This window comes from Talpa occidentalis, unplaced genomic scaffold, assembly GCF_014898055.3.
Source record: "Talpa occidentalis isolate TD23 unplaced genomic scaffold, MPIMG_talOcc4v2.1, whole genome shotgun sequence".
Classification (NCBI taxonomy): domain Eukaryota; kingdom Metazoa; phylum Chordata; class Mammalia; order Eulipotyphla; family Talpidae; genus Talpa; species Talpa occidentalis.
The window spans coordinates 155,248,733-155,260,750 of NW_026555331.1; the positions used below are offsets into that span (position 1 = coordinate 155,248,733).

The 12,018-nt window shown below is 72.7% G+C and overlaps 1 protein-coding gene across 1 annotated transcript in view; it reads left to right on the plus strand.

Moving 5' to 3' along the window:
* Positions 1 to 11,493, plus strand: part of DNAJB6 (DnaJ heat shock protein family (Hsp40) member B6) — a 32,332-nt gene extending 20,839 nt beyond the window's left edge. The window contains exons 9-10 of the mRNA XM_037516503.1: positions 7,994 to 8,233; positions 11,215 to 11,493. Coding sequence (XP_037372400.1) covers positions 7,994 to 8,233; positions 11,215 to 11,300 — 326 coding nt within the window. The 3' untranslated portion in view covers positions 11,301 to 11,493. The remainder of the gene's footprint in view (positions 1 to 7,993; positions 8,234 to 11,214) is intronic.
* Positions 11,494 to 12,018: the final 525 nt, after the last annotated feature.

The window sequence follows — 12,018 nt, forward strand, 5'->3', positions numbered from 1 at the left end:
ATGTTTTCTAGTTGTGCATGAACGCTGGCGGTTTCGTTTGGACAATTGTTTAAACATGTGATGTTAAGCTTAGGTTTAAAAAGTTGGTAAACTGGGTCTTTGTCATTTGCTTAAAAAAAAATAAACGCGAATGTGTTTGGTGCATTCTTTCCCGGCGGGCCGTGCGGCTCCCGCGCGTGTGCCTGTGACTCTGTGCCCGCCCCGCCCGCCTGCACGCCGGCCGGGCCCGCCTCGCTGCGAGTCCTGGAGGCCTGGCGCGTCCAGGCCCGGCCACCGGGGCTCCGCCGTCGCACGTCACGGAGCGCGCGAGGGACGATGGCCGGCCCCGTCCCCCTGAGTGAGCGCCTGGCCCTTCTGCGCCGCTGCGCGGTGGCCGAGGACGGCGTGTGCTGCCGCAGCCCTCCGGCCACGGGGACGGCCCCGGGGAAGTGCTGGGGGGCGGGCAGGAGGATTTCGTTGGCGAGCTGGGGTGCCCCTCCCTGTGCCTTCCTGTCCGGATAGACGGGGGTGGGGACCCCAAGGAGCGGGCGTTGCTGAGCCTCACAGGGTGCGACCAGGAGTGCCAGAACCCAGTACGGGAAGCCGTGGACACGCTCCCAGACCTGCCGGCGCTGTGGGCCCTCGGGCGGGGGTATCGGGCAGCCCCGTGATTGCCCGCACGCGGCAGGGAGGGCACCGCGCCCTTGTCCTGACAAGGACCCTGAGCTATCGCCTCGTGGAGGGCGTCCTGTGGAGCGGGCCGGGGTGCCAGTGTCTTCCCCTGCCCCTTGGCTTCTTTCCAGGGGGTATCGCACGGGGCCCCGGGGGCAGGGCTGGAAAGGGTTGGAGGGGGCTCCAGCTGTGGACGGCCTGCTGGCTGATGTGATGCCCTTGGGTGGGCGTCCTGAGGGGAGAGCAGGTGCACGAGCGAGCGCTGCCTTGGCGAGAGGGCGCCTTTGAGCTGGCAGCTGGCAGCATGAGCGTTTCATGGGTGTTCCGGGCTCCAGAAGTCGCCCCCTAAACTTGCTTTCTGTTCACTCTTATGCCGGAAGCGGAGTGTGGGTCCGGGGCACCCGGGCTGGGGGCGTGTCAGTCCCCTGGAAGGAGATGGTGGCGGGGGGAGATTGGACATCTGGAGCCCTGCCCGGAGCCCCGTCTGCTGGTCTGCCCCCCACCGCCCCGTTGGGCTGATCAGCTCAGCTCTGGCGCTCCCTGCGGTGGGGCCGGTGCAGGGCGGGCCCGAGGCGGTGGTCTGGGCGGCGGCGCCGCCGCCGCTGGCCAGGCCCTGTCTAGTCGGCTGGTTCCTTGGGGGCGAGGACCCCTGGGGGCCGCGTCTTGGCCGGCACCTTCCAGACTGGACCTGGAGAGCCGCCTGACTGGCCGCGCGCACCCTCCTCGGGACGCGCTCGGTTCACGCGGTCGTGTTTCTCGTGCGCAGGGGCCCGCGGGGCTCCGGACTCGGCTGGGGTGCCCTCTGCGGTCGCTGCGCAGCTGCTTTGACGCCACTGGCCCATCCAGGAATGGGGCGGGCGTCGTGGCTGCCGTTTCTGCAGGTCTCAGGCCCGGGGTGGTTCGGTCCATTTGTGCCGAGGACGCCATCGCTGGGTCGAGGCCCAGTCAGGTGCGCACAGGCCTGAGTTTGTTGCCCTTCGGGGTCTTCCGAAGACCCCTCTGGGGCCCGGCCACCCTGCTGTGGGCCTCGGGCAGGAGGCCTCATCCCTGCTGCGTCCTGGCGCGTGGCGCAGGCGTCTCCTGTGGGTGTCAAGGAGCCCCCGTGTGCCCCGAGCCCGTGCCCGGCGCCCAGCTTGTCCCGGTGCCTTGGCCCCATGGCCCCCCCCCCCCCCCCCGGGCTGCTGTGCAGCTCGGGCAGCGGCCCGCCGGCGGCAGTGCTGGCTCCATGAGCCGCCGCGCAGATCCGCATGGCCCAGCCCCGCGGGCGCGGGTGGACTCCGCACCCGCCCTCCCCGCGTCGGGCGTGTGCTCCCCTTGTCCTGCGGCCGGAGCCCGGGGTGTCCTGGTGCTCCGCTCCCCGCGCGCCTCGCCAGCGGGGCCGCGGGGCTCGGGTGTGCGGCCCGCGTGAGGCTGCCCCTTTGTTTCCCCCCAACTTTTTTTCCATTTACTCTTTACTTGTGCAGGCAGGAGCTGGCGTGCGGGCCCCGGCCCGAGGTGGCGGGGGTGAGAGCCTTCCCCCGAGACAGTTGCCCCAACTTTCTTACTTTCATGGCTGAGGTGGCCGTGGCTCTTCTGAGGTCGTCGTGTGCGGCATGAGACCGTGCCCGTCCTCCACGCGCGCCCCGGGCCAGGCTGGCAGGCGGCGCGTGCCGGCCCGGGGCAGCGGATGGGCGGAGGCCGTGCCGCCAGAGAACCGTCTCAAACGCTCGCTGTCGCGGGCCGCGGGTTGGGGGGTGCTCGCGAATGCTTCGTGCTGTGGGGACTGGAACTTGGCCCGTCTCGACCCCCCTCCCCCACGCGCCCGGTGGGGGGCAGGAGGCCTCTGCACCTGTGGCTGGGGTCAGGCTGGGGTCAGGCGGGTTCTCGCGCAGAGGCCGCTGGTCCACGGGGTGCCCTAGACGCTGCGGAGCTGGGCCGAGAAGAAGGCGCCTGTCGGGCGGGAAGGGGCTGGCGCTGTCCTGGGGGCCGGCCCCGCAGCTGGCTGTGGCGCCTGGGGCTCGGGGCCAGCGCCTGGGGCTGTGTGGCTCGGCCCCGGGGGCGCTTTCTGATTCTCTGCAACTTTTCACGCCTGAGTCTCTGATCTCCTTGGAGTGTCTGTGCTGAGGCTGGGCTCTCCCAGATTCTCCGCGGGGCGTGTGGCTGCAGTCTCTTCGGGAGATCTTGCACTCCAGGGGTTCGGTCTCAGGAGCCTGGACTGCAGCGGCCCCCCCCCCCCCCCGCCCCGGGCCAGGCCCCCACACCGCTTTCTGGCTCGCTCTGACCCTGACGACGCTCGCTCGACTCCACCGCGCTCCCCCGCTGCCCGCAGGCTGGTGTGCTTGCGCGTGATTGGCTGCTGCAAGCCGGGGGCCTGGCCTGCGGGCTGGGTCACCCGGTCCTGCTGCAGGGCCTGTCTGGGCAGCGGCCTCTCAGTTCCATATCCGGTCGGCCCCTGGTGGTCTCCGTCCCCAGCGTGTGCCCCGGCTGGTGCCTGCAGCCCGGAGCCCCCACGTTCCGCTCCGCGTCAGGGCTGCCTCCTGAAACAGCGGCTCTGCCCCTCCCGGGACTGCACCCACACCTGCGAGCCTGTGGGGGTGCCGAGTACCCGGGGCCCGCGGGGCCTGGTGCCCAGGGCCTCCTGGGCCAGGCCGGGCAGTGGGCGCAGGCAGGTGGGCGGCCTTCCCACTCAGTGCCACCCATTCAGCTGGGCTTGGTCACTGCACCCTGGGACGCGACAAAGACTTGGTCTGGGCAGGTGGTTGCCAGCGGGCAGCAGAGAACCCCCGGGGGGCGGGGCCTCTCATGGGCAGCGCCGGCCACTTCCGGTCCCATAGCATCGCTCCCCCGCCCAGGTCCTGGGCTCCGCTGCCCTGTCCAGGGAGGAGTGGCGGGGCCGCCCCCAGGGAGCCCGGAGGTTGCACGTGGAGGACGCGGCTGGTGTCAGGCTCAAGGGGGGTCCCCGGGGGTGGCACGGAGCGGGGTGCCTGCGCAGGGTCTGTGTCCCATGAAACGGCCGTTTATCCCATCGGGCTGCGGTGCGCCCCTCGGCGCGGGCTCCGCTGCGGCTCAGGCCCGGGTCTCCTGGGGGGGTCCTTGCCCTATGCGCCGGTGCTGCGCTCTGCCCCCAGCGCCCCTCCTGGACGTGCCCCCCGGGGAGGCTGCTGTCCGGACGGTGGGCCTGCCCCGCGCGGTAGACTGGGCTCGTGCCTTGGCGGGGCTGTCCGGGCTGCTGGGGGCGGCCACTGCGGGCTTTGGGCTTTGGCCTGTGGTCCCTCCGCCCATTCCGCTGCAGCTCCCCGGTCCCGGCGGCCAGCGGGGCAAAGCTGACCAGCGAGCCAGGGCCGCGTCCTCCAGGAGGGCCTCCTAGCTGAGTGGTCCGAGTCTGGCATCTGAGGGGCGCTCCCCTCTGGGCAGGAGTCCCCACTGGGGCGCCCCCTCACCCCCTGCCACCGCCCAGTCTGAAGGCCCTCGGGGGTGCCGTGTCCCCAGTGTGCATTGGGCCGAGGCGAGACAGGGCAGCACCGAGGGCGGCCTGCACTGCCCCAGGCGCTGGCCGCTGTCCTGCCTGAGGCCGGGCCGGGGCCGGGGGGCCAGCGGGGCCGCGTGAAGGCGGCTTCCTGCCCCTGCCCCACGGCTGCTGCTTTTCTCCATTGTGAGGGGCTGGGCTCGGTCCGGAGCCAAAGCAGATTCCTTTGCCCCCCGCCTCCTTGGGACCCGGCCGTCCAGGCTTTGGGGTGCGTGGTGGCCAGGTACTCAGTGCTACGAGGGTGTGGGGGGGACATTTCCAGCACCCCTTCCCCCGTCCCACGAGGAGAGGCTTTGCCCACGGCCGCAGAGGGCCCCCTCTCAGCAGATGCCCCGGGGCCCGTTCGCGGCCATCTGCCCAGCTGGCAGGACGAGGCCTGCATCCCCGGGCCAGCGGCGTGGTGCGGTGGCACCGCTGGGGCCGTCCCCCTCGCTGAGTCCGGCCGCTCCTGGCGCCTGCTCTCTTGGGGCTCCGAGCCCACGGCGCGGGTGGGGCGAGCGGCTGGCATTGGGGCCCTTCCCAGCCGAGGCCACATGGTGTCGGTGCCACTGGCGCAGGGCGCTCGAGGGTGGTGGCCGCCCCCAGAGACGCAACCCGGACAGCGGGGCCAGGGGGTCTGACCCCCCATCTCCTTCCCTGTCTTTCCTGCTGCTCGAGACACTGAAGTTCCCTGGGCGACTTGCGGGGGGGCGGGTCCCGCAGACCAGGCCGTCACGGTCACATGTCCTCCTCGAGGGCCTGCCGTGGCGCGCAGGGCAGCGACCCAGGCGCCCGCGCCAGCCGGGTCCTCCTGCTGAGAGGGTTCATGGCGGACTCCGGCATCGGCTCCCCGGCCCCTCCCGCTGCGAGCCCAGCGTGGGCTGGGAGGGGAAGCTCCCGGGAGCCGGGGCCAGAAGGCGTGTGGGCAGGTGAGCGGCCGGGGTGGAGCTGACCACGGGCCCCTGAGGAGAGAAGCCCGGTGCCCCCCACGGTGCCCGCTGGAGTGTGGGGACAGCGGGGCCGGCGCCCGGCTCTGCTGGACCGGTTTTCTGTTTTTGGTGTTTTCTTCAGACGCCAAGTGCAGCCTCCTGGGGGCTGTTCTCTAAACTGCAGCCGGGCTGGGGGCCGAGAGCTAGTGTGGCTGCGCCTCCGGGGGCAGGCGGGGCCGTGCGGGCAGAGCTGACCGCGCCCCGTGTCCCAGGCCGGCCTTTCTTAGCCGGACACTCGCCTGCGTGGCCGAGCGCTGCACCGGAGCGCCCCGGAGACGTGCCCCCTGGTGGGCTTCGGACGCGTGAGCCAACCCCAGCCTGAGCGGGACGGAGGCCGTAGGGTGCCCTCTGGCCCACGGTGGGGGCTCCAGGCCCATGGGGGTATCCAGGCCCATAGTGGGGGGTCTCGGGCCCGCAGGGGTGTACAGGCCTACGGGGGGTGTCTGGGGTCCCTCCCGCCTGCCCGCCCACGCAGAGCCGCTGCGCCTCGGGTGCCCCGCCCTGTTGGGGAGGTGAGGAGCCGAGCGTGGGCGCTGCCCACACAGCCCAGCGCCTGAGGCCTGGGGCTGGTGTTGGGGCCTTGCCTCCCTCACCTGAGCGCCCCCACGCTCTCCAGGCCCCCGCTGGCCGGGCCTGCCCTGCCCCTCACCGCGCACATGTCTGTGTCAGGGCTTCTGGTTCTCCCAGCCGGGGGGCCAGTGACCAGTCAGTGCTGGGCCTCCGCGGGCCAGCTCTGCCCCGGGGCGCGGGCGTTGGGGGGGTGACCCTCGGGCTGTGCTGACAGGCTGGTCTGTCTGGGCCCGGCACGGTCGCGGCGGCCTCTGCTGCCCTCCGCCTCGCCTCCCGAGGCCGACCTGCGCTCAGCTCCGCCCAGCTCCGCGCCCTGCCGTTGCCCAGCACTGGGAGACGCTGGCTCCGTGCTGACGCGACCCGCGGTGCCCCTGGGCCTGGGCTGGCCTGCCCCGCGGACCCCTTAGGCGCCCTCCTGCCCTGACCCCTGCAGAGGGCGCCGCCGGCTCCCAGGACCTGCTATCTGCGCGGTGGGGCTGCCTCGCCCTGGGGGAGGCCACCCGTGGCCACTTGCCCGGCGGGCTGCCCACAGCCACTCAGCACCATCAGCTCCTGGTGCCGGCCCTGGACCTGAGGCCTGCAGCCCTGAGGCGGGGTCCCGGGGCAGCCCCCGCCCCCACCCCCGCACACCTGTCTGGCCTTTGCTCTTTGCTCCCGGGTTGTGGGTCCAGACAGGAGCTGGTCTTGCCGCGGGCGCGTCCAGCTGCGGGAGCAGGAGCCACAGCATGACCTCTGGAGTCTTAGCTTGGACGGGGGCTCCCGCCCCGGCCTTCCCTGGAGTGGCTTTCCCCACAGGCAGGCCGGGCTGGGCAATGCCGGGGCCAGTCAGGAGAGCTCCCGCTCGCTCCGCGCTCCCCTCCGCTCCCCTCGGGGGCCCATGGGGCGGGGGCGGGGGGTGCAGTGCTTGCCCGTGCTCCTCAGCTTAGTTTTCCAGGGCACCCCCCATGTCAGGGGCCAAATAAGAAGCATCCTGCTGGGGGAACACGTGCTCTTTTTTTTTTTTAAAGGATTTTTCATGCATGCAAGAGCTGGGGTGCAGGCCAGAGGTGGGGGGGTGAGAGGACTCCCCGGAGACAGCCGGGAGCGGAACAGGCAGACGGCCTGAAACCACCGCCGAGGGGCAGCGGGAGACGGGAGAGGCTCCCGCGCCGTGTGGGTAGCTCCCTGGCCGGCCGGGGATGGACTTGTGGGGCAGAGGCTGGGGACAGCTCCACAGGCTGAGCTCACCCCGCGCCCCGGGGAGGCCCCACGAGCCCGTGTTCCTCACACCCGCGGAGACGCCCCGGGGTGGCCGCTGTGTGTGGGGCTGCGTGAGCCGCGCCACCCCCTAGCGGCCCCGTCCTGGGTGGCACCTGCAGAGCCCTGGTGGGCCGCGGCCCCGGAGGCCGTGTCCCCCGCGCCCCGGAGGCCGTGTCCCCGCACCCGGGAGGCCGTGTCCCCCGCGCCCCGCAGGCCGTGTCCCCGCACCCGGGAGGCCGTGTCCCCCGCGCCCTGGAGGCCGTGTCCCCCGCGCCCCGGAGGCCATGTCCCCGCACCCGGGAGGCCGTGTCCCCCGCGCCCCGCAGGCCGTGTCCCCCGTGCCCCGGAGGCCGTGTCCCCCGTGCCCCGCAGGCCGTGTCCCCCGCGCCCCGGAGGCCGTGTCCCCCGCGCCCCGGAGGCCGTGTCCCCGCACCCGGGAGGCCGTGTCCCCCGCGCCCCGCAGGCCGTGTCCCCCGTGCCCCGCAGGCCGTGTCCCCGCGCCCCGGAGGCCGTGTCCCTGCGCCCCGGAGGCCGTGTCCCCGCACCCGGGAGGCCGTGTCCCCGCGCCCCGGAGGCCGTGTCCCTGCGCCCCGCAGGCCGTGTCCCCCGCGCCCCGCAGGCCGTGTCCCCCGCGCCCCGCAGGCCGTGTCCCCCGCGCCCCGGAGGCCGTGTCCCCCGCGCCCCGGAGGCCGTGTCCCCGCACCCGGGAGGCCGTGTCCCCCGCGCCCCGCAGGCCGTGTCCCCCGCGCCCCGCAGGCCGTGTCCCCCGCGCCCCGCAGGCCGTGTCCCCGCGCCCCGGAGGCCGTGTCCCCCGCGCCCCGCAGGCCGTGTCCCCCGCGCCCCGCAGGCCGTGTCCCCGCGCCCCGGAGGCCGTGTCCCCGCGCCCCGCAGGCCGTGTCCCCCGCGCCCCGCAGGCCGTGTCCCCCGCGCCCCGCAGGCCGTGTCCCCCGCGCCCCGGAGGCCGTGTCCCCCGCGCCCCGGAGGCCGTGTCCCCGCGCCCCGAGGCCGTGTCCCCGCGCCCCGCGCCCCGACCGGCCCCCGGTGACGCCCTGTCTTGCAGGTGTGGCGGACCCCGAGGCCTTCCTGGAGGAGACCCGGCGAAGAGGCCAGAGCGCGCTGCCCGCCGCCCCGCCCGCCGCCCCGCCCGCCGGCGCCCGCCCGCCGCGCGCCCCCCGGCCCGCCCCGCCCGCGCGGGCCCCCGCGCCGCCCCCCGCGCTGCACCCCGCGGACGACGACGACGACGACGAGCCGGCCCGGCCGCGCGCCCCCGGCGGCTGGGACCCCGCCGCGCCGCCCGCAGGTGCGAGCCGGGGAACGGGGGCGGGGCCGCGCCCCGGGGCCGCCCCCCCCGCCGCGCCCCCCGAGGCCGAGGCGCCGCCGCCCCCCGGGGGACCCCGCGCCGGCCCGCGCCGCTGTGCTGCTGCGCCCTGAGCTGAGGGCCAGGCCCCGCCGGGCCCCGCAATTAAAGTGGGTGCCGGTCTCCGAAGCCGCAGTGTGTTGTCTCGGGGCTCCCCGTGCGCTTCTGCCCGCGGCGCCCCGCGGCCTCCGAGGGGGCGGGCGGGGCGGGGCCAGTGGGGCTTGGGCGTGGCCAGAGGGGCTTAGCGAGGCTGCTGGGCGTGGCCTGTGGGTGTGGGGCGTGGCCAGGGGGCTTAGCAAGGCTGCTGGGCGTGGCCTGTGGTACGGGGCGTGGCCAGAGGGGCTTGGGCGTGGCCTGTGAGTGTGGGGCGTGGCCAGGGGGCATAGCAAGGCTGCTGGGCGTGGCCTGTGGGTGTGGGGCGTGGCCAGGAGGGCTTAGCAAGGCTGCTGGGCGTGGCCTGTGGTGCGGGGCGTGGCCAGAGGGGCTTGGGCTTGGCCTGTGAGTGTGGGGCGTGGCCAGGGGGCATAGCAAGGCTTCTGGGCGTGGCCTGTGGGTGCGGGGCGTGGCCAGAGGGGCTTGGGCGTGGCCGGTGGGTGTGGGGCGTGGCCAGCGGGGCTTGGGCGTGGCCTGTGGGTGCGGGGCGTGGCCAGAGGGGCTTAGTGAGGCCGGTGGGTGCGGGGCGAGGCCAGCGGGGCTTGGGCGTGACTAGTGGGTGCAGGCCGTGGCCGGTGGGTGCTGGGCTTGCCTGGCGGGGGCTTGGGCGTGGCCCGCGGGCATGAGGCGTGTGGTGGGGAGGTCTGTGCATGGTGGTGCCCTGACCCCCCGAGTTCTGTGACCCAAAGTGACTTTGGTGTGTTTGGGGAGCATTCGTGTCCAGCGGGCCAGGCGGTGCCCTGGGGGGCAGCTCAGCTCCCGGCGCCCCCTCCCTGCCCCCCCCCCCCCACTGGTGCGAGGCCGTGACGCGGACCCAGCCCTGGCAGGGCCTGTTGGGGCTGGGGCCGAGGCTGCCAGCCAGGCCGCGGGAACTGCCTCCGAGGACACACCTGTCCCCCACGGCAGCCGTCTGAGGGGGGACCTTTAGGGCGGGAGCCACGGGCTCACCCGCGTGGTGCCCTCCCCGTGTCCGAGGCGCTCCCGTGTGCCCGGAAAGCCCACCCTGGGGCAGGGGCGTCAGCAGAAGAGCCGGGAGTGAGGTGCCAGCCCCGCCTGCTCTGGGCCCCCAGTGCTGGGCCTGAGGAGGGGGCTGCCCCGCTCTGTCCTGGGCAGGAGGGGGTAGGGCAAGGCGGCGGCTGTAGGGCTCAGCTGCCCCCCACAGGAGGCGCGGTCGCTCCTGCCCTGCAGCCCTGGCCTCCTGAGAGAGCACAGCTGGCTGGCGGTCCCGGCTGTTGCCTGGGGCTGGGGCTGCCAGGCCATTGTCCGGGGCTGGGGCCCTTCTCTGCTGCTCGTTGGGGCTCGTGCTACTGTTTGATGGAGAGAGGGTGGGGGTCGGGCCTTTGCCAGTGGCAGCTGCAGGGAGGCAGAGGCCAGGATGCCGTTGGCAGCGCAGCGGGGCAGAACGGGGCCCAGGACCCGGCCCTCACCGTGCCTGTGAGCCCAGGTAGACCTTCCAGGACCCGCTGTGCCTGCCTCTGCCTGCACCACACTCACACCTGACCTGCACCTGTGCCCACACCTGCACATGCACCTGTGCCCACACCTGCACCTGTACTGCCCGCAGGGTGGAGCCTCCTCCGGGGACACGGCAGCATCGCTGCCTGTCATCACAGCGGAGTCGGACACTCCTGTCACGTCTGGGGGCTGGGCTTTTCCTGCCTCTGGTCTGTGGTGGCCCAGGGTCTTGGCTGCTTGGCCTGGAGCTGCCCCCAGCTGGCACTGTGGGCAGGTGTCTGACCTGTGTGTTCCTGGGAGTGCACCTTAGGCGAGTTGTCCTGGGCAAGTGACCCCAAGCTTGTGCTCAGGCACATGTGTCCCAGGCACCCTTCCGGGAGACGTGCCGTTAGCCCCTGGTCTCCTGTTAGACTCGGAGGTGGTGCCTCTGGGCCTTGGGTGGGGGGAGCCCCTTGCAGTCCCTGGGACAGGCCCCTTGACAGCGGCAAGCCCTGGCCAACCTTCCAGCCACCCATCTGGTGCCGAGTCGCTGGTGAATGGGGGGTCCTCAGACCCACACCATGGCTGTTAGTGAGCGTGTCAGGCTGTGGTTGTTGGAGGGAACTGGCTGCCCACGTTGGCTCCACCCAGACAGCTAATGGACGAAAAGCGAGTGAATCCCCACTGTGGGTGGTGGCTCCATTTTCCCCACGAGTCCAGGCATGTGGACAGAGACCACAGTTTGCAAAATGGCACTGTGTTTTCAGACTTTGTCCAGCAGGCCCCACGGCCACTGAGCACTGGCTGGCCTGGTTCTTGTCTGGCCCTTTAAATGCCCTGGCCACACGCACAGGCCTGGCCTGGAGAGCTCGGAGCCCGCGGCCAGCACAAAGGTCTCGAGAGGCTGTTCTCACGTAGAACACCAGCGCCTTTGCTGCGGCCGCGTCCCTGGGCGGGTAGGTGCCCTCGGTCCCTCCTCTGGCTTCTGTGCCCTGCGGCACAGGGACGGCCCTGCCTTAAATCGGGCCCTCCCCCTCGTGGCTCCTCCCAGTGAGCAGGCTTCTCCCTGCAGAGAGCAGGGTGGAGGCGAGGCACATGTGGGCCAGCTGGGCCCGGTCCCACGTGGGGCGCCAGGGCCCTGGGAGTGGCGGGCAGGGCCCTGGGCCACAGGGCAGGTGGTGTCCCCCTGCCTGGTTATGCTGAAGGCACCGCACAGGGGGTGCTTGGTCATTTTGTTGGGGCTCCAGGCATGGAGCTCCCTGATCGGGGCCCCCGGGACGTGCCTGCCCCTCGGCGGTGGGGCTGTGTGCGGTGTTTCACCAGCCGTGTCTCCTTAGGGTTCAAAGAAGGGAGCAAGAGGAAGAAGCCGAAGCACAAGGAGGAGTCCAAGAAGAAGAAGCCCACCAAGGGGCAGCACCACTAGCCGGGCCGGCAGACGGTGGCCCCAGGCGTGGCCAGGCCAGCTGGCCATGCGCACTCTTAGGTAGCAGCCTCTGCCCCCACCCCCTGTAACGAGACCACCCACCTCCCCTGGGGGGGCGCCAGGGCAGGCCTGGGCGTGGGGAGCCCCTGGACTCTGCTTCTCCAACACTAAACCCCAGCAGCTTCTCCAGACCCTGCGGGTCCGTGTCTTTCTCTTCACCGGGTCAGCACCAGCCAGCTGCCCGGTGGGTGCCGCTCCCGGGCGTGCGTGCTCCCGGGACCTGGGTCATGGGCCGCGGCAGGGGGTGGTGAAGGGCAGGCTCCCTCCTCATCAGGTCGCCCGCAGCCCAGCCGCCCTTCCTCTGCCGCTGGCCGCCCTGGGCGCCGGGGCCACGAGCCGGGACCCAGGGCCCGTCATCCGGTCCCACCTCTCCAGGGGTCCCGCTCCCGCTGTGTTTTTGAAGTCCCGTCTGCCTTCTTGGCTCCGTGTGGCTCTTTCTGACGCAGCCGCGGGAGGTGGCGGGGTCGTCTGCTCAGCCTTGCTCCTGCCCGCGGGTGGGGCTGGTCTGGGGCAGGACACCGCCACGCTGACACGTCCACTGGCTCTTCACTTCACAGACGCTGGCTGCTTCAGAGCGTGGTTTGCTCTAGAAGACTCTCCCCAGCTCCCCGTAACGTGTGCATGACGAACTGCTTCCTAACAGGCTGTGGACCCCGCC